General features: G+C 43.6%; 1 protein-coding gene across 3 annotated transcripts in view; it reads left to right on the top strand.

Annotated features, from left to right (window-relative positions):
* The window catches only part of SH3PXD2A (SH3 and PX domains 2A), a 214259-nt gene that overhangs the window by 176432 nt on the left and 10789 nt on the right, over positions 1-27038 (top strand). For all 3 annotated transcript variants that reach the window (XM_085307810.1, XM_085307819.1, XM_085307826.1), the window contains 3 exons: positions 7695-7808; positions 12528-12611; positions 24720-24837. In XM_085307810.1, the coding sequence (XP_085163936.1) occupies positions 7695-7808; positions 12528-12611; positions 24720-24837 (316 nt within the window). The remainder of the gene's footprint in view (positions 1-7694; positions 7809-12527; positions 12612-24719; positions 24838-27038) is intronic.

The following is a 27038-nucleotide window of genomic DNA, read 5'->3' as shown; positions in this document are numbered from 1 at the left end:
TTTTAGGAGGGAGGGGAAGCCCCTGGGTAACAACTGAGTCATAGCAAATAGCTGCAAATACAGCGCACAGACCTCTAATGTTATCAGAACCCTAAGAAAACTGAATTTTGTGTGTGTATGTATACACACATGCATTCTCACACACTTGAAGCCAGAAATGTAAGGATACTTATTTTTATCTGTCATTACAAATACGCACTTCTGGAAGAGTTGTCATCTACCTAGTAGCTTGGAAGTTTTGAACAAGTACAGTAATACGGCATTTCCTAGTTGTGTTTAAAACTCTGAATATCCATTGTCTCTACTAGTGATCTAACTCATAAAGTATTAGAGCTGAGTTGTATATTATCCAGTTTTTTCTTTTCCCATGAACTTTTTCCCATGTTCTAAACACTTCTGCTTTTTCCACAAGYGCTGGGAAATGCGGTTCCCATCCCAGCAGAACACTAGGATGAGGCGTATTTGGATGCAGAGGTTGGGGCGTGATTTTCAACATGCATGTGTGTGCATGCATATAAAGTGGTGCAGAAGCAATCCAAACAAGCTAGAGGTTTAAGCCAGAATCTGAGATGTGTTTTGGGAGTCTGTATTGCACACTAACGTACACCTCTAGTCAGCTCAGCTGCTTCCCTTTCCAGGAAACCTCATGTGGCAGCGATAACTAGGATATTTGCTCACATGGAGAGTGTGCCCTCAGTGCCCTTCAAGCACTCTAGGCCAGCCAGCCCTGGATCCCCAGCGAGATGCTGAGGGCACATCTGAGCAATCTCCACTTAGCACCACAGTGTAGTTATTAGCAGAGAAAGACAAACTGGAAGGATTAAGATAGCAAATCCATAAGCATATAGATTTGGAGTAACTATTTATTTTAATAGCCCATCATTGCAGGGGAAAAAAAAATCTGTTCTTTCATCTGTGCCAGCACCATAACTCAGTAATGTCTAAAGCAGTGCGAGGAATGCAATTCCTTGTGCTGCTGATTGCTCTTAAGCATTAGCAGTTATCAACTGTTGCTGGAGATTAACAAACCTCAGTCTCAGGTTTTGGCCTCTCAACTAGGCTTTTAGCTCCACAAGGCAAAGGGCTGTTCTGTTAGAAGCTGAAAAATGGTATCAGCAGGGTCCTACCTCCAGAATACCCCACCTCCCRCACACCAGCCCCAAGAAACTTTCTTCACCAAATTAAGCAAAAATTCCTGCAGACTGTACACTGATAAAAACACTGCTCTGTTCTCAGACCCTGCCAAAGGAGGGAGAGAAAGCAGTGTTTCAAATGGCACTCCACATGTGCTTTTGGCTGCAGTGAGTGATGCTYGTAGGCTGTGCTTCCTGCTATGTTTTTGTAAGACTTCYGCTATAATGTCTGAATGCTATAGCCAGGTGCAGAGCTGCGCAGCCCCTCTTCCTTCCTGAACATGTCTCTTCACTCTTCTCACGTTATCCCACCTCTGCATCCTGCCTGTAACGGTGTTTCCAGAGCGCCTGGTTCCACTTGTTTCGGGGAGCATAGTGGAGGTTTGCGTCCTCACGTAGTGTCTTATGCAGTGTTGAATGCTGCTAGGTGGAAAGACCTATTCTTTGTTTGCTGTGTGGCAAGATGCGCAAAGCTGTACTCTGAAGCCTTTCAGTCTGCCTTTCAAGTTGAAGTGTTGATAATATTCTAAAATAATGCAATAGTCTAAATAGTAGGATGTGGTTTGCTGGGCAGAGCATAGCCCATGATGTGACTTCATGTAGCCTGTTGCTTTTGAAGGTTATTAGACAGATGTTAGGTGTGCATTTTCTACTGTATGTCCTGTCAGACGTGGCATATTCAATACCAGCAGTGAAATCTGTTATATTTAAATTCTTGGGGGTTTTTTTGAGGTGAGAAGCTTATTTTCCTTCAAACAAGTAGTTCCGTGTTTGTAATTCTTCATTTATGATGGCTGTATGATAGAAAACCTGTGCCATGACCCACATAAGTTACAATTCCCTCTGCAGCTGGCCTATTTTCTTGTGACGTAGCATGGGAGGGAAGGAGGGACAGGCTCAATCCCTTTTCCTGCTCTTGCATCAGAAATTCAGCAACTCTAAAGCACCACAGTGCCACGGGGCTCTTGAGATATTTCATCAGCAAATTTGGAAACCTCACGGAGTTAAGTAGTGTCAGGGGCTGGCGAGTTTTAATGCTAGTTCTAAATGTGACTCATCAACCTTCAGTTGGAGAGGAGGGGTGATAAGCAAAGCGGTTGCAAAGAAGGTAGCAACCTTGCCCAGGTGGTTGTTCCTGCAGCCGTTTTGGGTTGTAGCACTTCCTCAAAGTGAGGCTCGCGCTGGGAAGCAGGATTGTCACTGCGAACGCAGAGGCACGGAGCTGCTAGCGTCTTGCTGTCGGACTTGAACTGGCCGCAAGGTTGCTGACATGCGGTTGAGCTGAAATACTAGTTTATGGCTGAATAAGTTTTGGGTATGGCGCGCAAAGGGTTGGGAAGCTGAATTGCCCTGAATTTTAATGTGTTCAAGTAGGATCTCTGCTGTAAGCACATCCGTCTCCCTCTAGCGTGTCTCTGAGCCTTACTTCCATTTTTAAAATGAGACAAGCCTTGCTTCGTGTCCGAGTTGGCTGCAGTCAGGTCCACAGTGAACACAGGCGGGGAAATGTTACRTGTTTAGAGATGAAAGCTGCCTTCAATATTTCACTAACTTCAATAATTCATCCCGAGACGAGAGCCTCAGTCTGCTGTGCAGTGACTCGTGCACAGACCTCTTTACCTCAACCCACCCGGTCGACTCCACGCTAGTAAGACGTCTTGCACGCATCTCCATCGCGGAAAGATGCCCCTTCTGTGAATTGTAAGGGCAAAACGCTCCAAATAACATTCAGTGCGCAGGAAGACTCGTTTCTTATCAACCCAGCGCTTTTGCCAAGTGTGTGGGACTGAAGCGGCCTTGTTCGGAGACCAGAGCCAGCACATACAATGGTCGTTTCTAACAGCGTATAGAAGCTGCAGTGAAGTTCTAGGAAGTGGGTGTGAGAATACACTTAATGCAGAAARTCCCTCTTGCAAAATTTTGCTTCTGATGTCTTTATCTTTCTGCTTCTGCATGTTCTTTGGAGGTTTTTCCAAGCCAATTATGACTGACTTCCCTATGTGTATCAGATATAGATATTCTGCGTGGGAAGTAGGAACTCCAGAAGGCAGGAAAAAGCAAGTATCTTCATCTGCGCAGCAATATGCTTTCACGCTCTAACAGTTCTTCAGAGATGGGATCTGCTTCGTTAAAGAAGGAAAACAATTAGTTGTTGGCACGGGGAGGTCTGTGTGCCGTGCTTTGAAGAGGGCTGACCATGCTGCTTCGCAGGAAGACTAAAGTTGTTGGAACTATTTTTTTTTTATTTTTTTTTATTTTTATTTTTATTTTTTTTGAGGCTTCTTGATCCGAGGCAGTAGGACTGTCTGCGAAGGGAGCTGCTCTGAAGCACAAGGAGCCCATGTCAGTCCATGTTGGTTGTACTGACTGCTGCTCTAGTCTAGTGTCCCCCCCGCCCTCTCCAGAGGTAGAGTGTTATTTAAGTATTTGTTTAGGAGAATGTTTAGTCCACTCATGCAGCAGAGGTTCCCGTTCCCTTTTTACGACGTTGCTGTCTGTCTTGCTTACTTTGGTTAGGTTCACAAAATGGGAATCAAAATCTACAGAGAACCTGAACTGCTTGAGGAGTCTGCTGAGGGGAGAATTGGAAACRAATATTCAGCATGATCTTGCTGTTTAAAAATGACTTCTAATGTCTCATGAATATACAGACTTGAACAGGAGCAGCTGATTTTCCTATTGGCATAGAAAAAGGGGCAATGCTGAAGTATGGATGCGTGAGGATGCATGACAACATTCAAAAAAATGCATAAAATATATTCCTTTATGYTCTAGTAGTTTCCCATGGCATGGATTGGGAGTGACACTTGCTAACTTTTTTTTAGCTTTTTTTTAATCTCTTTTTGGAAGAGGAGTGGAATATGATTAAAAGTAGGAACAGGATTTATAGGATCAAGGTTTTCTTGTTTGTTTGTTTTGTTTTTTTGTTTCTTTTTTTTGTCATTGGTCACACTAGAGAGAATGTGTCTGTTGTGCTGTCATCAGCTTGACCTGTGTGAGGGAAGTGGAGCCTTTTATCTCTCAGTAACTGATGCAGATCCATGCAAAAGCATCTGAGACTTATCAGGGAACCTTATGGGTATAGAGATGTTCCTGCTATTGCAGCTAAGGATGCTGACAGAGGCCAACAAAAGTGCCAGTGCGTTTGGAGACCATGTTATATGCCCACCTTAGAAAGCCATGTTCTTGGGTTGTGGTTGGGGTGGAATTTAGAATAATGCAGCAAAGCTTGAGCAGAGCATTGCTTGGTCTGCAGGCAGTGTCTGTAATTCCCTGTGTGTCCTCTGCAAGACTCAAACTCCCTATGAGTCCTCATCACAGGATTGGGCAACCACCTCAGTCTGTACGTCCGTGTTGCACCAGCTTTAGTGTTTTGGATTTTGATGCCTGAGAGACGGGGCATCTGTAAGGGTTAACTCAAGTTGCAAGGCACTGCCTAATTTTTACAGATGGTGTGAGCGCAAGAGCTAACCTCAGACTGGCTTGGCAGTGCACAGAGATAACTTTACATAATTCCCTGCAGATGTTGCTGCAGAATGGTTTTAATAATGAATTGTGAAGTTGAGCTAAACTCCAGCATAGAGAGAGAACTCAAAAATAAATGCAATGTTTTGTTCTGTGCTTCAAAAGAAGTCTTCTAACAATGTTTCTGTGATGCTCAGGGTTGGGAAAGATGGCAGCGGGGGGACAATGAATAGATTGCTCTATTATAGCCCTCACTGTTTTGCAAGCAAAATTTTTGCCAAATCTGGCAAATTTGTCTGCAGCTCATGAGCACTCTGAACTTGTGTAAAAAAGGGGGAGGGGGAATAAATGGCAGATCCTCTAATTTTTATTTTATTTTATTTTAATGAGAGGATGGTGCCAGGAGCATTCAGGGCAAGTACCCCACTATCAGCTGGGCAGGGAGTTGTTTTCTGGTGTCGGTGGTTGTCACGCGTAGGCCATGTTGTAGAACTTGTCTGCTTTTCAGCCATTTTCTGCTAAGTGTCTGTCAGTTCCTGCCCTATGCTGCAATTTCCTTTCTGTAGGGTTATGGCTTGGATRTACCATCGTAATTCAGGCTTTTGGCTCATCGAGACTGAGCTGCTCCTGCAAGGTCTACTCAGCTGCTCTGAGAACTTGTGTGTCTCACTCATGAGCATCCATTTTTGCCTTCTTCTGCTAGGGGGTTGCTGCTAGGACTTCTTCAGGTTTTTCAGTTGTCTAAGTTATCTATATAGAACTTTTTTCTTTTTTCCTCCCTGCTCTTTCCTGTGGACGTGTTGCTTCTATGAACTACATTAAAGCTTCTCCTGTCCTCCTAAGAAACAAACTCAAAAAGGTGAAGACAATTTCAGTATTGGGGCAGGTTTTCTCTAAAGCTGGACACACTTGGTAACCACAGAGAGGTTTTTGTTTGTATTTTACCCTTGCATATAGCTTATAAATAAAATTTTCAAGGGAATAARAATGATAATAGGAGTTCTGTGGCAAATCAAAATTTTCACCTTAGTGATGTGTTGAGGAACAGAAGCAGTTTCAAACTGCACTTGCAACATGCAGGCTGTGCAACCGTGGAAGGGATTGGGTGAGTTGGACTTGACTGTGTAACCTACCTCAAACATGACTCGACCTTGGGAACTTATTCACCAGATTAGCCAAGTCTTGAAGTGTCTCTGCAGTGGCCTTCCAGGGGCTGGGGATGGCAGGGGTATGGGAGTGGGGACAGAGGAGCTGTTTTCTAACAGGGAGCTCTGCTTGGATGGAGGCTTAGCTACCATATGAGCCCAAAGAGAAGACCTCAAGCTCAGCTTTGAAGCACTGATGCATCTAAGTAACCTAACCCAGTGGAAATGTATTATGAGCTAGGTATTGTCAAGGCTGAGAGGTTCGCCCTGCCAAAGACACAGTTTTACCATGATTTGAAGGTGGCCTAAGTATGAGGAAGTCCTTTGTGCAATTGTTTAATTTCTTTCTGGGGAAGAGTTTATGTAAACTATTCCAGTCTAATTGCTATCAGCTGAAAGCCAGYTTCTGACACTTGGTGCTTAATTATAAATGTATGTTAAACTGTGTTGGCTACCCATGTTGATGCCTTATTGGTAAAATAAGGAACATCCGTAAAGATGCATTTTTGAAACGGTCTGGCAGATCCTGCATGTTCACTGCTGTGGGCTTCATGGCAGGAGAATCCACCTCCTGCTGAGGAGGAATAACTAAATTTAAACTTTCCAACCATGAGACTCGTGAAGCAAAGTTTCCAAGTCTCTAYTCGGCCAGAAAATGGAAAGCTGTGTCTGAGTTTTGAGAGTAAATAAATAGTGCTACCTAGCAGCTGTGTTGCGGCTGGTGTGTGTGGGGGGAGGTCTGTACTTGTGGCACATTTTCTTTCCTGGGGCCTGCAGACCAGGAGGGTTTATAACTACTGTCCTTGTGCTAAAATCTTCTGTTATGGGGTTAGGAACAAACATGGGTGACTTAAAATGAATATGTGAGCACTGTTTCAGTTGGTTTCTTTTTCTTTCAAGAAAGTGGCATGTTGCATGATGAGARACTCATATTAAACAATATTTTGTATTACACTGAAAGTAATTTGYGTTTTGGGGGAGACTGGGAGACTATAGAATACAATAGAAACGTTTTACCTGTTTGGTATGTTGTCCTGTATCTTAACTCCCTACCTGCATGGCTGAGAGGCACAGGCTCTCTTGGGTGAGCAACTCTACATGAAACATAATGAAGATTCTGCTTATTTGGCTGCATTGATTTATTGAGGCAAGGATGGTTGACTGGGATACATTTAATCTAAACATGGATCATCCATAGTTTTATGTATCTATCCATAGATGTGACCTAAAAGATGTCTTAGTATTAGCTGTTGGCCATTCTTAATGCTTCTGTAGATGCAGATAGAAATATGTATGTTAAGGTAGGAAGGCAAAGAACTGATATTTACAGTCTAAAGTCACACTTCAGCCTGTTTGTATCTTTTCCCATTTCTGTTCTGTACAGTACTCTACAGCTTCCCAAGGTACCTAATTCAGGTTGTATTTGTTAACTACTGTTTTTTTGTGGGTCTCTTTTTTGAGGTGGCAAGTGCTCTGGAAGCATTATTTTACATCCTGCTTTGCATTTTAGACTGGAGTCTAACTTCCATTTTTGACTTCTGTGATGCCTCATGTAAGGATCTGTGCAGCATTTGTCTCGGTTTCCAGCATACACATGCATATATACGAACAAAGTGCTTTGATGCTGTAGATGTATGCACTATAAGACTTGCTTTGAGGGACTGAATTGGAGAATTCCAAATCACGGACTTTTCGTAGATGAGCTTCAGGGATATTAAATTTGATGCTCCACTGCAACCTCTTCTGTGTGTGCCCTTCCCACTCCTTGGCCATGATGAGAGTGTCTGATAGATATACTGTAAGAGGACTAAATATCCACCCCTTTCAGGAGGCTACAGAATAATTCAAATCTGCATCAAAGTTGCTGTCTCTATGCCCGCTTCTCAGTAGCGTCTCACTGTGTTTCTTTTACTGTGGTCTGAGTGACTCTTCTTGTTTCCTCYGCTTGCAGGCTGGTGGTTTGTGAGCACAGCAGAGGAGCAGGGCTGGGTCCCTGCTACGTACCTGGAATCACAAAATGGAACCAGAGATGACTCTGACATCAACACATCCAAAATTGGGGAAGGTATGACAAGTGCTTTYTTATCGAGGGGAAATTGGTATTAGCTCACTTTATTTCCCATAGGAAAGAAGACTACTTTGAAAACCCCTACTGCTGCTTGTGACTGCTGTGTGGTGCAGTAGACAGTTTTGCTATCTTGTATCAGTAAATTAACTGTTTCTGAAGAAACTGGGACGAGGTGTCCTGCCTGTGATCCATTTGTGACCAGCTTGGCCTGTCAGTGTAACAAGGGGTTCAAAAGGCTAATGATGCTCATTTTAATGCACTTGAACAGATATCACGGAACTTGTGCACAAGGTCTTTACAGTCCAAGCAGCACATTTCCATAACTTGTGTCCTGCCATTGAAGGAGAGAACTTGCATGGCCTGTTTGCAGAAATCGCAGAAGTGAGAGCTTTTGATTTGAAGAAGATAACTTAGAGCTGCAAGACTGTTAAAGTTAAATCTTGCTCCTCTTAATAGTGGCATCTCACTGCAATTTTTTGGCATATTACTTGAAGCTAGTTTTGTTGCTGTTTGCTACAGTCTGTGATTGTGTAGAAAGGTAATTTTATTTGGTGTGGTCTCCTTCTGTTAAAACTGAGATGTCATTTGTCATGTGTGTGCGTTGTGTAGCTGCACTGGTTTTTGTCTGAAGATGTTTAATTCAGGTTCCAGAAATGGAATAGTATGTCCTCACATGTTTCTCTGTTCCATTATGAAAGCCTAACCACATCTTAATGGGATGCTCATGTAGCAACTGTGTACAAAGGACACTTAGGACACTTAGGATGATTTGCTCCATTCTAATGAATCTCTTGCCAATTTTCTAGGTGCTCTTGGAGTGACACTTAGGTGAAACATATGTGGAAACATAGCCAACCTTCCTTAGCACAGATAGGAGGTTGAGAGGTTTGTTGGGGTGGCTGGTCTGCCCATTAGGAAAACACACAGGCAAAACATAACTTTGTGCTGTGCCCCAAGGATGACATCTGTGACTTACTCTAAGCTTTGGCTCTGCAGCTCATTTTTCCATGCTCAAAGCTACTCATATCCTGGGTCACTTAGGGTTTAGAGACAAACTGACTGTGAACTGCTAGGCAAGGAACCAGTCTAGTATGATGCAACATCTAAATGGATACAAAAGCAGTTAGTACATTTTCCCTGTTAAAGAAAAAAAACTTACTGCTGTCTTCTAAAAGAGTTCAGGGATGCCCTTATCAGTTGGTCTGTAGCTTCCTCCTGTTTTTTGACTCTTAAATATGGTGCACGTTTGARCAGCCTTATTGCCTAACCTGCTCTTAATTTCAAGCTCTCCTCCTCCTTTCATGTTGCCCTCTGGAATTTACTTTGCACAGGGTTGTTGCTGCATAGCACTCTGTCCTGGGTAACGAAAAACCCTTCAAATAGTTCTTATCTCTTCTGGGTCCCCTCTAATCCATTGTACTGCTCTTATCAGCCATGCTCACCAGGCACATTCCCTGCTTTTCTCCACATCCCGATATGCTGAAACTTGCCTCTTCCTTCTTTTCCTTTTCCAGTTCCATTAGAGTGACAAATCTAAACGCATTACTTCTGCAGCTGCTTTGATTTGTCCCAGCTTCCACTTGGTTTTCAATAACTTTGTTTTATGCTGTTAAGCTCAGTCTGAGGCTTCTTTTGTTCTTTGTTTATCCTTCTTCTAGTACTTACTTATTTGGGCTATTCTTCTCCTTGTTGCGTAGTGGAATGGCCTTAGACAGCTATTAGGAGCGGGGAAGAACTTCCATAAGAGGAAAGAAAAATGCAGCYTTTCTCTTGTAGAAAAGACAAATGTGTAAAAGTGAACATACTTGTGTACGGTATAGATGACCGTATACAAATTACTCCTCCTCAGTATGTAGGAGAAAAGGGTCCCAACRTAACCGAGGAGAAAGACACTAAGTGGATAAAGTACTCTAGCCCTTGAGTAGAGTTCATAAAATTTTCAGACGACTCCTGTGGATGCTCTCCCTGCATCTATGATGCCTGTGCTCTGCCTGCTTTGAAAGGACAAACATCAGTGTAAGGAGCTTCCTGTATCAGCCTCTCAATCCATTTGCAGAGGACACAGAGCTTATTATACCTTGTTACACAAACTAGGCAGGCTTCTGGCCACATCTGGTACGGCAGGTCCTTGTAGAGGTAAGGAGATGCTAAATGCAATTTRTTAATAATGCTGCCTCTATGTAACACTGCTTTTCACATGTCTGTATTTGTCCATCTCCCTGAGAAAGACAAAAGTTTCCTCCCTGCACTTAAGCCTGCCCCTTGTTTCTGGGGCTGAGGGTATACAGATGGCCACTACCTGCACCTGTGTTTAAAGCAACACCCTCTTATGAAGCTTGGAAACACTTCAGAAGTGATCTAAGGAAACATTTGCAGCCATGGGAGCCGTTAAAGCAAACATCTTAAAATGCTCCCTTGGAGGGATTAGGCASTAGTTGATAAACAGCTCTTCTGACTAACTGCAGCATGACCAATGCAGCTGAGGTCTGGGATCGAGTAGCAAACTTCAGCATTGAGAGGGGGAAAACAGATCAAGACATCTGTGGTATAAAGGTGCTGCCACTGGGGATGGTCATGTAGTGTGTGGAGGAGCCATGCCTCTGTTGTGGTGGATCTGTGTTGACCCACTGTGGGAGACAAGAGTATGTTCAGAAGGATGCTCCCAAACAGCTGAATCCTCCATGCTGCTAGTGTGAGTGAAGAGCTCTGGGTGACTGATCCCAGCTGAAACCTGAAAGAAATTATTACTCCACCTCACCCCACCCCACCCTAAGCTGCTCGGGTGAACATTTTTTTTCATCTCCCTCTTTTGGGTAGAAACTTCCTAATGCATTCCTGTCCTGTTTCAGCCTTGCTGTGAATTTAGCTTTAGCTTCCATTCCTGGCATAATCATATGTCTACTGAAGTGCTGTGTTGCCTCTCCTGTACCATATGTGTAACTGGTAGTCTAATGGCATGTTGTTTTGGATAAAGTTACCAGTTTAAACTACTGGGCAAGAAAAATCCTAGCAGAAAGGAGTTAAGACAGCTAATCTGTGTGGGCTTTGTGTTGATAAGGGCTTCTTAATAAGCCCAAGGAGGTTGCTATGTTCTTTTAACCAGAAACAGTGATCTACAAAAAACAACAATCAAACTTCAGCTCCTCTGGAAAGTAGTGGTTCTCCTCTATACTTAGTTAAAACTAAGCAGTTTTAACTTTCATATCAGCCAAATGTAATTGAGCCTTCTAACAAGTCTTGGAAAYGAACAGTTCTGTTACTGCAGAGACCCTCTTCTAGAGGGTCTAGAAATCTGCCTTGGAGCTCTGACCTCTCTGAGTTGCTCTGCCCTTTTATTTTTGATGGTTTTCATTATGTGGGATCAGAGGAAAGAGTGCCAAAACAAGACATCTGAGAGTGTTCAGCATCAGTCATAGAACCTCCTACGTGACTACGGGTGACTACGGAAAGTTAAGGCCTTGTGACCTGGGTGCAGAAGTTTGGCCATTGACAGATATGAAGAGCAGAAAGCCACCAGCTGCTTTTCTAAGGAAACTCTTTATTTACTTAATCTAATCCTTTTGCTGAGCAAATCTTTTTCTGAGCTTGATCTTYTGCGGAGCATAGTCCTAGAAGACTGGTGCTACTTTCATGAATATGAGAGCATAGTCTCAAAATGACTGCACATAAGCAGAATTGAATGACTATTWATATCACAATATCTGAGTTTATTAACAGCTTTCCCAACATCAGTAATAAAACTGTTGAGTTTGTGCTCTAGTGATAGCTATTGGAAGTACAATATCTTGTGTTACTTCATGGCAGCACCAAGGACATTTACGATAGCTGCCAAACTAGTGTGGAAGCCTTTGAGTAAAGAGAAGTATTTGTTTGTCTTCTGGTTCCAGTCCAATGGTTATTTTGTCATTCATACCTTCACAAGCAGAAGGGAGGAGCTGAAGGACTGTTTCACAGCTGTGGTCTGGAAAACAGTCKGTGTCCTCTGTGCACAGCTACTCTGACAGTGCCATTTCCATAAGTCTTTTCTTTGTTCATATTTTAAGCACAAATTATTGTTTCAGTATGAAACTAATCCTTAGTTTGGGCATATTAGCTTCTTGAGCCTGTTCAGTAAGAGCAAAGTTAGGTTTTTTTTCCTTATTTGTAATCAATATACTGGAAGTTGAAGTTTGGATCATGAGYATTAGCTGTGGTAGTGATCCTGAGTCAAACCTTGGAAACAAGGAGACAGATCTTTCTCACCTGGGTTCAGTTTGAATGCTRCCATTAAAAATGAACCCATGAAAGAGAAGCTTGYTTTCYTACTATTTTTGATTCCTGAATTTCRTTTGTAGTCTAATAATTTTCTTAGGGAGCATGAGAACATTGTTAGCTGTTGCATGCAATAAAATGAGTTCTCCAAAGATCCTACTGTCTAAGTTACATCTAAGGAGATGCAACAACAATATTGATCTGTCTTGCCACTCCAGCATCCATGGACATGTCTTCCATAGCTGTATGTGGATTTTGTTTTGARGAGAGATGATAGCAAGGATCGACTTCTCAGGCTCAATAAGCTAACTTGTTCCACCATATTATATAAACTAACCAATGTTTCTGCATCCCACCTAACCTGTTCCTGCTGACAAGACCAGTGCTTGTATTTGTCATATTTTGTTTTTTATTCCTCACCCTTCCATCTTTTGTTTGTTTGTTTCCATCCATGTTCCAAACTAGTCTCTAAGCGACGCAAGGCTCACCTGAGGCGCCTGGACCGGCGATGGACGCTGGGCGGGATAGTCAACAGGCAGCAGAGTCGAGGTGAATAGCTTCCTATGGCATGGGCCCCTTATGGGCGCAAAGGCTAATCTGTCGCTTGGGTTGCAGAGTGTGCCGGGGCGGCACGGCTGCTCTCCTTGGTTTTGGATCCTTCTTACTCTGATGGGAAGAGGCTGAACTACAGAGTTCAGGTGTGAATTTCATGTCTCAAAGCTTGAGGGTGTCTTGGATAGACACCTAAAGAGCTGGAGGCTAATGACCAAGTGTAACGCTGCAGTCTGGCTCCTTGTACAGCTTGGGGATGCTCACATCTGTTGTGTTTTAACTTTTGGGCATATCTGTACTCAGTCTTTCCTGCCTCAATAAGAACAAGTGATACTTTCAGGGCTATTAAAATGAGAAGAATGCCAAAGAGCCATGGTCAGAGATGTGCRTACTGGAAAAGTGCTTGGTATGGAAAGATGAGAATTGTTCCRGTTTAGTCTTCTCTCCTCCTTACAATGCTAGTATCATGCAATGCTGATACTRAAGACTGACTTCTTCAAAAGCTTTGGGAGCTTTTGATGTCAGTCCTGGGTGTTTAAAATACCACCAATAGCAGCGTCTTTGGGGGTTTGCTGTATTGTGAAAAAAACTTTGTTTCAAAATTACATTTGGGTAAAGTTTAAGGAATATTTCAAACCAAGTGCTTCACCAGTGTACGTGACTCATCTTTCCAGGAGCAGATGTACACTTTTTTTATCCCCTTTCCCCTTTCTTGCAGGATCATGCAGAGTCAGTGTTGATTGCACTTTAAAGAGCAGGAGGGAAGAGAAATCACTTGCTCCTTACTGTAACTTTCAGATAACCTTACTGAGGGGATGGAACCAAATAACAGCACGAATAAAGCTACCCAGTTAAGGAAAAGGGTGTTCTTTTCTAGGAAGAGTGTACGTTTAAAGCTGCAAATTTATGTTCTCCTGGATTTGGTGGCTCTTCTGTGTGCAGAGTCATGCAGGTGTCAAGCATATATGGCTTTTCAGTGACTTATTTTACCTTTTATTCTTCAGAGTTTCAAGATGGGGGCAAAATAACTAGAGGCATGTTCTTCCCACTGTGGCTTCAGCTTGCAGCAGCCAAAGCTACACTGAGAAGACRAGCTCTCTTAGCCACAGAATATACCTTGAAGGTACTGAAAAGCCCTGTGTGGATCATAAGCGCACATGCTGGCTTGAGAAGAACTTGTAGTGCTTGTTTCTGTATCTCAGGAGTTTGGGAACTAGTTGTTTTGAATGTACAGCCCTTTACCAGATATTTCCTGACAGTCTTACTGAGAGAGGTTCTGGGAATAGTAGAGCTGCCTGAAAACTTGTTTTGCTAGTTTAAACAAATATTTCCTTTCCAATTCACATTATATTGTAAACAAAGCTCTAAAATACTCAAGCTATGGAATCAGTCTCTTTAGAATGGTAAGGCTCAAGGACCTAAGTTGCATTCCCTGCTCTTCCCTCTCCAGAGTGATTAGTTCCTGCACTCTTACTCCCATTCTGTGTCCATGTCTTCTCCAGACCTACCCTCTCTGGTCACAGTGTCTTCCCTGGCAGTCTTCACTGCAGGCTCCTCCACCTCTGCTTTTCTCCATAACCATTTCTYCCCTATTAGGCCCAAGCAATGCTGGACTTTTGAGCCAATTGGAGAGAGTGTTTTATCGCAGACCAGATCTTAGCACTCAAACTTGGTGCAACCTGCAGCATCTCAAGGGTTAGCGACATCCTCTGTGGCTGAGCTGCTTGTATGATCTTTCACAGTTACTTTCAGCCACAGTTAACCAGATAAGTGATTTAATGCTAGCTGAAATAAGTTGAGGAGCTCTTACAGGAGCTTGCTAGGAAGTAGAGGAAGAAGTGATATGAGTAGTGTGGGACAGGTTGGAGATGGTAGCTTCTTTGGYATAGCTGCAGCATGTAGACATCTATTCCTCTAGAACTGCAAGTGTAAAGAAAAGTATGAGTCGTCTTGGGTGTCCAGCCTGCTGCTAACAGATCAGTTTATGTGAGGTCAGGAAAGATTCTCTCCCCCTTTTCCCTCCCATCCCAGCCCCAAAGGCTTCTAACAAGGCCAAATTTGGGTGGGTTTGCACAGAAATGACAGAACACACAAAGTGTGCACACGCCCCCTGCCAACCTTCATGTCCCTGCTCCAAAGCACAGAAAAGCTAGGGCTGTTCACGCAAGAGTTTGCCAAAATTGTTTCACGCAGGCAGAACAGCTTCCCCTCCTCCAGTTGGCCTCTTTCTYGGAAATAAATTCCGTTCAACATTTTGGCCGAAATTCTTCCCACCCAGCAATATTGTGCTTGACATAGACCCTGCTTTTGGAAAGGCTAGCTCCAAGAGTTCGTTGGAGTGAAAGYGAGCTCTGAAAGATGTTCGTCTTTGTGCTTGGGTACCAACCAGGTCTGTGATACAGTCACTTGAAAACYAGAATTGAAGTAATTAAACCTGGGTCTGAAGGCCAGGATTTCCCAAGTGACTGTTGAGTCTTGACTGTCTCAGTTCCTGCACACTGAACTTGGGCTACCCCCTCTCCCCCGCATTGTAGTGAGRGTGCCTAGTTCCCCCCTTCCTAAAGCAGGGTCTAAGTGGTTTGATACAGCATCTGGAGCCAGCTGGGTTGCATCTCAGACATGTCCTATTTGTGGTGCAGCTGTACCATCTTTAACTCAAGTCCTGTGCCATTCAGGAGCAATGATGGATTTGTATTTTGTAGTGCTGTCTCCTGCCCTGTGACTGCAGTAGAGCTTGGGCACCAGTTTTGTGTGTCTGGATGATGAAAATCCTGGGAAAACCTGAGTGCAGAAGGGAAGGATGCTTGCCTCCTTGGAAAAGATTACCTAATGGCAGGAGAAGCATCAAGGTTAAGACATGGGCAGTTTACTGTCATAAAGCTTTCTTTTATCCTTTCCAAGACCACTTAAAAATGCTAAATGTGCTAGAATTTTAGATATTTGGGAGAAATGTTATTGGGGCTGTGAATGAGAAAGATAGAAGAAAAGTTGTTTAATATCCTGGTAGTGCTCCTTTTAAAGCTGAAAAAAGATCTACAGAGAGAACAGCTGTAGTCTGTTTTTTACAAAGAGAAACAGATGATGCTTGTTGCTGAACTTTTTTCTTTAAAACTGTCCGTGGTGTGTCCAGATCTAAGAGATTACATTGGTTTGTTCCTTGTGTGGCTGCAGAGCTTGTATTTTGTTTTGTAATGTTACTTTTGGTAAATTTTCTAAACTTCTCAATTCCTATTTCCCTTATTTGAATTTGATAAGAAGCCTGACTTTTTGTAGTTTTCTTCAGTACTGAGCTTTTATTAGAGACTCACAAGCTGCACAGAGCTAACCTTGCCTTGCACAGGGTAAAATGCTATTTCTGCAAGTACTTACTTGGAACTTCCCCTAGAAGAGAACTTAGGATTGTTTGCAGGCTAGTTTTAATGAGAAGTCATTAGTGCTATTACAGTTTGATTGGGAAAAGTAGGAGTTTACATTCTTGTTTTGTATGCCAGATATTTGACATAAGTTGTTGCTGCTTTGGTTTAATGCCCAATGGTCTCTACTGGAGCTAGAGTAATGCAAGGAAGTATTTCAGATTTACTTACAGAAGCAATACAGCAACAYATGGGCTGAAGTTCTGCTCAATAAGCCTGTTGTTGAAGCGTAGCAGATAGCTCAAGGAATAATCTTCTGGGTGAAAAAGTTGCAGCAAAACCGTAACTTGGAAGCAAGGTCTTCCTGCTGCTCACCACACTTAAGGAGTGAGGGAACCTGCTGGAGGAGGATGAGAAAAAGAGGGAAGGTAGCAGCATAATGCAGTGAACTGATTGTTGGCTTTGAATCCCATTTCCTAGTCTGGATCACTTTTTCTGTAGCCAGTTTTCCAGCTTTGGAAAGAACTTGTTAAATAGGGTGGTGATCTGAACTGGCTGTTGTGCTGGTGCACTGCTACCCCTTTCTGCATCCTTCGAGCACCACGCACCCTCTTCAGCAGACTCTGCATTACTTCGCCAACAGGAATTCTCCCTTTATCTCTTTCTCGTCTTTGCAGCTTATGAAACATCTGTCACTCACAGCATAAGGTTGCTTTGCAGTGCTAAATCCAATCGACACAGAACAGCTTCAGACTTATTTCTTTCCTTTGCCTCTCTTTCTTCTGTGCTGCAAGGAAAGCAGTAAATTTTTATTACTCCTCACTGGTTGAAGAAAGAGCGTGTGCTGTACGGAATAGCTTAGAAACGTCTTTATTGTCCTTTTCTGTCTGTTGGCATTACATTTTCTGTCTCTTCTTAATATATATTTAAAAAAAAAAGTGTGTGTGTGTGTATGGGGAGGTGGGATGGCAAAGCCTGGAGAGCTCCTGCCTGCAGAGGGACAGACTTGATAACTGTGGGTAGCCTTTTTTCTGCRTTGAACATTTTAGACAAGTAAAACAAAGCCCATGTTGAATTAATGCATTGCTTTCTGGAACAGGGAGACTTTTTCCAGAAGCAGGTCTGACAACGGCGGGGTGGAGCGGAGGAGGGGGAGGGTGAGCGCAGATTGCTGACTGCAGGGAAAGTATTTTGAAAGAAAATTCTTCTGTGGTTTGGAAGATATAGAACTGGAGCTGTTGCCTTTTGCTGAGAAATCATTAATTGGCTAATTTCTAACCCAACTCCCCACTCCACGCCTCAGCTTTTCAAACAAGGCTTGGGTCAAGCAAGTTGGGGTTATATACAAACACCAGCTGGGCAAAGGAAATTATTCCCATACTTGGTTGGCTCCTGAAGTGCTGGAGATAACTTACACGCTCCTTTCTGAAGACGGAAAGGAGCAAATCTATAAAACATAGGTGAAGGAGAGGTATGCAAAACTGTGCTCAAACCTTGGGAGCAGAAATGTATGCGCTCTGGCCATCTGCCTGGTAGCGATGAGGCTGATTAGGCAGGGCTGGAAACGTGTGTGGTGTTTGAGCTGCCTAAATGCAAGGGTCCCATCCCAAATTGCTTACAGCCTAAACAAAGAGAAGGAAGTCTGTGTATCAAAGAAGTCTGGGCAAGTGGTAATTTAGCATGTGTCTTATTGCTACCAAAAGATTTTTCRCATTGGAAAATGATACTTATTGGCATTTTGAAAATCTTTTAGAGAAGGACTAAAATTAAGCTTGTTCAGCAAAGCAGGAAGTTAGGGTAGATAAAGCTCATTTTAGGGAGATTTGAGAGCTTCAGTTTCTTTGAGACCGTGAAGGAGRGAGCCTACCCTCTCCCTTTGTATGATGAGGGATCATACAAACTGCATGGAGCTGAGTGGGAAAAGAGAGGATTCGGAGAAGCAGGAAATAAAGGGGGCATAAAACACAAGAGCATGCAGTAGGACATTAAAGCCAGGTGCAGCACTCACAGAGGCTTGTAATTCAAGTGGGACAGTTGAACTGGGTGTTCTAGGCAAATTYTAGGTGAACTAGGTGCTTGGTAGGACTCTGAAACATCAGACTGTGGTGCACAAGCCTTAGGCAAGAGCGCAGTGCACTGGTGGGCCTGGATGGAGAGCATAGTCCACCAGAGGTGGCTACAGTAACTGTGCAAAAGAGGTTGGAGGGCCGGATCAGAGCTCTAGCAGCAAAGAGCCACATTTTGATAGAGGATTGCGAAGATATTAGGGAATTGAGCTGTTACCTTGGTGATAGACTAGGAGGAATCTGAAATAACCAGTGCCAAGGGAATTGGGAAGACTGAATAAGGAAGACTTGGAAAGCACTACTGAAGCTGTACGTTACAACTCCAGCAATAAAAATCCGGGCCTGCTTTCTTTGACCTGACAGTAAGTATAAATCCAGACAGCCAGAGGAGGGACCAAGTTGCCTTCTCGAGACACCTCATAACTTTAATGTGTAGTTTGTGCGAGTGCACATGCAGAATCTGAAGTTGTGGTTTGACAGAAGGGATTGGAGGCAGCCTCATGAGGTGTCAAGTTCAGTGTTTTGCCCTTTCAGGCAATTAGGTATCATTTCACCAGGAACTGCTGGAGCTTCATCTTAGCTGGTTTGTGTTTTTTCTGCTATAGGAATGCTATCTTAATGGGTCACCTGGCATGGAAAATGTCATKCCCAATGCCTTAAAATTCCCTGAGATTCTGCTTTCACCAGTAGACAGAAATACTTCAGATGAAATAAGGAGGGAAAAAAAAATACCTTTATGCTGATTAAAGGGAGCAATGTGATGGAATGGACACATCTGCTGGCTCTTTAATTGAAAACTATAATCCCACACAAAAGGAAGATGCATGAAGCATTATTGTGATGATCTGCAATTATCCCAAAATAAATGTCATTGGCATTAAGTCCTCCTTAATTATAACAAGTTAAATGTAGCATCRCAAGCTCTTCTACAACTAGTATTTTGCTGCATAGCCATTGAACAGGTTGAGTGAGAGAATTACTGCARTACTCTCTATGCTAACTTCAAAGGTGAACTCTTACTGCTTGATATCCTTTGCCAAGGTGYCCATAGGTCACATTGCTGTGCTGTAAATCATGTGATCTGTGAACTTTTTATCCTATTTATGCATAGTTGCAGTTTATTAAATCACATCTTAAAATAGATGGGAGAAGCTATGCGGACACTCTTGGATTATCCAAGTCTGGTTTTAGATCACATTTCATGTGGATTGCTTGGACTTGACTTTCAGCAGCCTCAGAAATAGGCCTCTGCTCAAAATTAATAGAAGCTGCTCCAGGAGTGGCTTGGCTTAGTACAGAGTTAAATTTAATTTTTTGGTGCTGCCACTAAGAAAAAGCAATTTCACCTTTTCCAGCATCCTTCCCTCTCCTCTGTGCTGGCGCAACTCTATGCTGCTCCACAATGCATCAAAGCAGAGGACTGACTTGAGTTCAAACCAACTTCTCAGTCAGGTTAGCTTCAGGTCTGGTTCATGGCGCAGTCACGAACTATGCGAGGAGAAGTGGAGGGTGTGAGGCAGGGAGAAGGAAGGAAAAGGGAATTTTCTCAGCTGCAGCACTAACAGAACATTCATGAAACTGWTTTAAAAGTAGCTTTTTAGCCTTAAAGCTATTGTGACTTGCSTGTAGGAAAGGCCTGAGTTTGGCAGCTGTCAGTCTGGCTTTGAGCACCATCATAGTGGTGCATAGGGAGGAAAAAATGGTTGAGTTCTAGGTTTTTATTTTCTAACAGCCATGGAGGGGCTTTCAGATGTCTGGCTTGTGAAGATGAGTGACCCATAATTCTCAAATRTCACTGGCTTCCTTGTACTAAGCCTGCTGAAAATAACATGGTTGCATACATCTGGGGCTGTRCTCTTAGTAGTATTGCAGGATATTGCACAGCTCAGTGTTTTGTCCTCTATATATGTGCACCTCCCAGCTGGACTGCAGCAATATGGAACACATCTGTGTGGGTGCCAGAGTGGGTTTCTAGCTTGGGGGTTTTTGCAGGAACCCACACAGTGGGTCTCTAGCTTGGGTTTCTGCAGTAACTAGCGGGCTGAGTGCTGAGCTTCCAGGGTGCATGTGAAGGCTGTGCCAGAGCCCAGCACAGAGCACAGCCACAAGGAATGTCAAGTGGGTGGTGTGGGTTCGGTAGTCCAAACAGTACAGAAATTCTTGTTTTAAGTAGTGTATGTATGTCTGGGGGAGAGAATGTCGCATACTGATGCTTTCCTTCCAAACTAAATGGGTTGCAGTTGAATAACGCATGATGTCACTGACTTGCAGGGTAGCTCTTTGCCAAGCAGGCTTTGCTTCCTTGTGTGCCTTGTTCAGGTTTACCAGACTACTTGAATTTCCAATTGAGGTACCTCAGTCAGTTCAGCTGGGGAGATGTCTTTGACTCACAGATTAGAGATAAAGAAATAAGTGAAATGTTCTAGTTGGGCTATTGACAGATCGCTGAGTGTGTGGTGCTAAGAACAGATTTCTTCACTTTCATATGAGCTTGAGGGGGAGCAGGACTCTTGTCCCATTATTTCCCCAAAGCAGCCTTTTAGCTGGTGGAGTTGCTCAGAATCACAGAGTGAAGTTTTTCCTGCCCACTTGACCTCTGTGGTGAAGTTGATGCAGTGGAAACTGTAGCTGGGGAACATACATTATTACTTCTATTTGCTTTTTCTTTTCCTGGTAATTGTTAAGTCAAAACTTGATGATTCAGAAATAAACATTTCTCAATTCTCTGCAGATCTGGGCATTCAGCTTTGATGGTAGATCTTCTGGGACGGTTCACTGACTTGAGTGTTATACCATTGCCTGTAATAGTATCTGAACAAATAGCACGATAGTTGAGAATTTTCAGTGTAACTCAGTGCAATGTCTTTCTGCTGGCTGATGCTCTGTCAATTCTCTCCTGAAGCCATTTGCCTCTGTTCAGTCTTTCCAGTAACTTCATGTATACATCATTAAGTGTCAGATATCTCTTCTTAAAGACTTTTTGAATAATAATTTGGTATGTCAAATGCTACATCAGTCCCTTTAAGTGACATGTCCACTGGAAGTTCCACTGCTTTTTCCAGCAAGTGGTGATTCACACATAACATTATTTGGATAGAGATTAGTCTTTGAGAAGTAAACCAGAATTGCACTTAGGTTTAAGGGGGGGGGCCATGTCTCTAGAGTACTGTTTAAGTTACAAACCTCATGTGTGTTTGTGGTATCCCCTGCACCACTGAAAGAAACAACGTGTGTAATCTTGGAAATGGCTGTGTTTTTTTGCTCTGAAAGCACTCTGCAAAGGGAAATTTTAATGATGGCTTCCTGTTTTTGCTCTGTAGGCTTAAAAACAGAACTACTAAACAAAAATGTCATAGGACCTTCTTTTCTAAATGGATTTTGAACTCATTTGTGAATGTTCTACTTTGTAGAAGAATTTTTTTCTCTTTCTCTTCCCTCTCCATTTCTCCTTAAGTTTCTTCTTCCCCTTCCTCCCTTTTGTAAGGAGGAATCATCAGAAGCTGCCTCTTTCAAACAGCAGTAGCCTCAGTCTGAAAGAGGCAAGGCTGAAGAGATAAGTAATGGGTTTGCTCATGGGCCAGATAGAAAAGCAGCAGCTCAGAAAAGCCTGTTGGGCTTGCCTGTGTGTCCTCACTGTTGTCACACTTAGGTGGGGATGCTCCCTCCTACCAGTTTCACATTTCAGTTCCTAGAACTGGCCAGTGCTGCTGATGGGCAGCACAGAGCACGTGAGTGTATGAGATAGAGAGAGGGTAGCAAGAGGCAAAGCAGAAAYCTCAGTGCTGGAGGCTCCTGAGAGCTGCCCCGCAGAGTTTCTCCCCAGTAAAACTGCAAAAAGCTCAGGAGAGGAACTGCCACTCTCAAGCATGGGGCTTTCCTGTGCTGCCTACTGCTGCTTTTTCAGTGTGCCAGCCCAGCAACTGGTTCAATCTCTGCCAGCCTCTACAAGGCTCTACAATCTCTACAAGCTAGAATGAGAGAGGTTGGTATAGGTCCCTCAAAAGATAAAGCTCTGCTTTTCTGACTTATTTTGAAACTGGAAARGGGGTACAGGAGTAGATGGCAGGTAGAGCAATAGTGTGTACTCATGTGCATAGCTGCAAGCCCAGAAGTTGTTTACATCAGTAGCCAGGTGTTCTAGTACTTTGCATGGATTTACCATTCCCCCTGGCAGTCACTTACCTGTACGTAGGATGGAGACAGTGATTTGTGTGGGTACAGGTAGGGATCTAATGTCTAAAAGGTGATTGATCCCAGGCTGCAAAGAACCCTCATCCCAAACTTTGACTTCTCATGAATGATCCGATTTGGAAAATACTGGCAGAGKCTGATGGATGACCATTGTGGTCTCAATCTCTCACCCGCGAGAAGTCCTGCTGGAGCAGAAGTCTTAGAAAGCTGTACACATCTTGGAGTGAACACCTTGCTCATGACCTCCCCTGTTCTTCTCGGCAGAAGGAAGCAGGCTGTGTTCCCAGACAGCAGGACTGCTTTGTTCAGCAAAAGGAGCTGGAGCTGTCTGAATAAAGATCACTTCTGTGTAAGGGATGGCTGTTTACATGGAGGAAAAAAATAAGATAAACTCTGGTTGTAGCTGCAGTGGCAAGAGTGAACTCCAATAGCCTGGGTTGTAAAGGGGCTCTGGTATGTGGGAGAGACAAAGCAGAGCCTTCTTCCAAAGCTCAGCAAACACATGGYTTAGCTCTTTATTGTTGTCTTAGAGAAGCCTGGAGGCTGTCTGAGGCAGTGTATTTCTGTGACAATACTGCAGTTCTCGGTAYCTGCACTTTCTGATCACAATCCTCTCTTGGGGATGAGTTCAAGCTGCCYTGAGGTCTTCTGCTGTTCAGTTTAATGCTTGGGCTTTTCCAGGTGGTGGAAATTGGACACTTAACTCCTTCAGCAGCAGTCAATTTAAATAAAGAAAAATGAGCCTGCCTTTATTCTGCAGAGCAGAAACCAAGCTAGGAGAGCTATCCCGTGGCTTTGAAGCCAGGTTTCATTAGCTGTACCAGCAGTCATCAGATCTGATTTTATATCAGAGTAATTCTCTGAGGAGGATGTTGTGTCCTGATGATGCTAATTAGAAACTAGCTGGATTCCTTAGCAGTAATAAAGCAGCTAAGCAGCACCCTCATAGGGGAGCTGGAGAGATTATTTTCCTCTAGGAGGCAAAGGTTTTGACAGGTTTTACTCTRTCGGAATTAAAAGGATTCAAACAAGACCAGTAAAAGGAAGTTGGCTCCAAAGATGTAGTTTTGCTGAACTTGCTGCCATCAGATGCTTTGTCAACCTTTTTTTTCCTCCCTTTTTGAGGTAGTATTTCTTACTTTGTCTCGGTAACATTTTTCTTTAATGTTGCTGTATTTCACCCAGCAACAAAATGCGCTTGAGCCACAAAACCAAACATATGGTTGGGTGTGCTTCACTCGCTCCAGAATAGCATTTACCTGCAGCCACTGCAACCTTTGCTTAGCTCCTTTGTTCGGCACTGGGAACGCTGGATTCACTTAATTGCCCGCTCCTGTGCAGTGATGCTCCCCCCTCCCCATTTGTTCCCAGCCGTGCCTTGTTGGGACTGCCAGTAGGAAGCGTGCTAGGAAGGCCTGTTTGGGTGCAATTGATTGCTTGTTCACTGCCTTTTTATGCAGCCACAGAAACTTGGGCTGTTTCATGCACTACAGCTTGGGTTCAGGAGAGTGGCTTGGTAACACTTCCCCTGCCCGCTGATGCAGAGCGGGAGGCTGGCAGTTCGCACTGTCAATGCCTCAAGCTAATGTATGAGAAGTTTGACCTTGTGTGATGGAAATACAGCGGTAWATGATTCCTGGTGGGTAAGGAAGATGCTGAGAAAACGTCCATTTCCTGTGTCTTTGGGTTCCTCTCAACAAGTCTGCTCGCCTCTGCCTGGCTTAGAAGGGGGTAACTGTTAGTGATGAGTAGGGATGCTACATTTCTGGCTCAAACACCAAACTTGAAATCTAGCCTGTGCTTTTGAGGTATGTYTTAGCTCTGACCCTCCTTTAGCATTGCTCCCTGTGCATTTCTCTAGAGTGAGAGCTAACGAAACTGTGAAACACTTGAGCCTGTGGATGCAAGGTGCTATAAGGTCTCCTGTTAAATGCAAAGCCTTTTATTTTTATTTTTATTTTTTTTCTTCTAATGGTGTTTCAAGCCCSTCTGTGTAGACCCACACTGCGTGATGGGCCAGCCCCTCTGCGCTGGGGAAGACAGGTCGCTCTTGGGATCCAGGGCTCGGGTTTCAGTAACGCGATGCTTAACGCAGCCRTGTGGGTGTTCAGAAGAGCCAACTGGCTGGAGCTCCCGCGGTGACGCCGGGCCGATTTGGCAGCCAGGTTGATTCTGTCAAGTTACAGTACGGGAGTGAGGTCCAACTTCAAATCCTCCCTCTTACCCGCTCGAGGAACCTGGCCGGGGGGGAGTCTCGGGGGACTCTGTGTCATTATTGGCATGGAAGYGCACTGATTATCAGCAGCAGGGTAGCGGCAAGGGGCTGATTATCTGTCATGTCGTCAGCATAAATAATCTGCGGGCCCCTGAGCGGGGCTCCGCCTTTGGTCATGGCTCCACGTAATTGCTGCACAACAGCTTAAAAGCGAGCAGAACAGAAAAACAGCTGGACTAATTCTGACCCTAACTGATGTTGCCTTTTCTCCCCTCACTAGAAGAGAAATATGTCACTATCCAGCCGTACGCCAGCCAGGGGAAGGATGAGATTGGGTTCGAAAAAGGGGTCACCGTGGAGGTCATCCAAAAGAACCTGGAAGGATGGTGGTACATAAGGTAAAGCCGCGCGGCCAGACCGCTGCAGAGCCTGCGACAATGACGTTTTTTCTGATAATTCACTTAATGTTAGCATTTAAATAATTCTGTAGCTGGGCAAGGAAACCTGAGTTTTCCATAAGGTGTAGTTGGAGTAACCTTACARCATCTGCAAAAGCTGTGGGCTATTCCAGTGGGGAAATTCCTTATCTTGTAGGCTTTCCTTCCTTCGAGTTAAAAGCCCAGGTTTCAGTTAAGATCTGTGGGTCCGAACAAGGATTTCTGTTGTGCATAACTTTAATGTTTCCTATATAAGAGTTTGTATCCATTTATAGCAATGCTGAAAGGCTSTTTGTGGTCTGTTGAGCTGTATGGGGCAGATGATGCTACCTTCAGGATAAAGAGATCAATTTTCTGGCTATTGCCTTTCTTTTCCAATTTATTGATGGTTTCAACTAACTTGCATCCTCTTGCACATCCCGTTCAGGCAGTTAGGTGTGTACAGGGAACGTATTCCCAGGGCAGGTGAAGTTATTTCATATCTAGTTTRTTTATTGCTTATCAAGGACAGCAGTCAGAGGAAACCTGTGACTTAAATCCACTCTTTAAATGCTTAGGGAAGATCTAGCTTAGCTGCATCTCAGATGGTGGCAGGAGGTGTCAGGACAAGTTGCTTGACAAGAATTTTCTCCATTGCACTGCACTGCACTTTAAGTTTTAGTGCCTCTATTGTGACTGCCCTTGGTTTGTGTCACATGCATCACCTGGGTGCGTGGGTCTGGCAGTGCTCTGTTCTTTGAGGAATGTGTGATAGAGCAGCTTAAAAAGAGACATTTATTTCTCAGGCAGTGTAAAACATATAGTCACCTTTTTGCACCAAGAATGTCTTTATAATGGTGACTTTTCCTGCCTTTCCCTCCCTAACTTCTAACTTGCTTTTGTTTGAATCTTGCTTGATTTATCAGCTCCGAATGAAGACTCTGAAAGTGCTGACTGAAGCAATGTTGTTGTTTTTCTTSATGTCTTGTACTTAGAAATATTTTTGTCTTTCTTCTAATGCTCCTATAAGGGGAGGAGGTTAATGAAGATAGTAGCAGAGCCAGGAAGGCACTCCAGATAGGAGGAACTCAAAATGCCAGGGTTTGGTCAGGTCACATTTTTTTCTCCTTTAATCATTCACAGAAGTTGAATCCAAAGCTGCAGATAGAAGAACTAAGAGCACATAAGTTTTRAGGGGAGAACAGTCTTGAGTTTATTCTGAAATACAACCTTATTATTACCATAGGTCCCCTTTCATCATATTAACAGCTCTACCATGAGTAGATCTTTTTTTTTTTTCCTTTATTTTCTGCACACATTCCTTTGGGCCAGCACGAACTGCTCATTCTTCTAAGAATAGAAGCTCAAATGTGTGCGTGTGAAGTTTTATAGCAGCAGCGCATTCTGGCTTTTGGTAACACTTGCTGCAGCAACTTTATCCTCCATGTTGATTTGCACGAAGGAGCAATTTTGGATGCTGCAGGCTCCYGGCGGTGGTTGGGGAGGGAGGCAGGAGTGCAGCATGCTCTTGGCTGCTCTGCAGGAGGCATTTTGAGTTGAGCAGCTTTGCTTTTTGCTGCAAARTGGGTCAGACCTCACCAGATGCATATGTCCTGAGCGCTTTGAGTATCAGCCACATGCAGGAAAAGCCTCTGCTGCCCTGGGGTAGTGCTCTTCAGTCTTGCTAGAGGATTAACCTGCTCTTAGAAATAACTTTTTCTGCAGGTAATACCTCTTAAAATGTGGGTGTTGTGATCCATCCCCGAGAAGCTGGTCCTTCACAGCCCAGATAGCAGTTTAAGCATGATAAACTGTACAAGAAGTTTGAGATCTACTATGAGGGCTGCTAGGTACTGCTCAGAAAATGATTTATCTTACTCAGCAATATGTCCTTTGAGTATTCACTGTTTTGAAAGAAGCAACTTTTGCAGTGAGAGCGAGGGGAGAGAGAGCAGGAAGAGGCTGCAGTTGAATCTTGCTGCCGTGGTGTCTCTGCTGGGCAACAGAGACTGAGCACCCACATCACAGTCTGGAAATAAAAACAAATCCAGCYGCTTGCATATGGAATCCACCTTAAAGGCATTAGTTTGTTCCACCTTAAATATGTAGTTTCCCCAAATTCCTGGCCATGTGCTGATCCTCATTTCCTGTCCTTCTTTTTCTTTTTTTCCTTTCTTTTTTCT

This window comes from Rhea americana, unplaced genomic scaffold (assembly GCF_003343005.1).
Source record: "Rhea americana isolate MKP2758 unplaced genomic scaffold, rheAme1 scaffold_104, whole genome shotgun sequence".
Taxonomy (NCBI): domain Eukaryota; kingdom Metazoa; phylum Chordata; class Aves; order Rheiformes; family Rheidae; genus Rhea; species Rhea americana.
The sequence above is the reverse complement of the archived record's forward strand: the minus strand, read 5'-3'. Positions and strand labels throughout refer to the sequence as shown.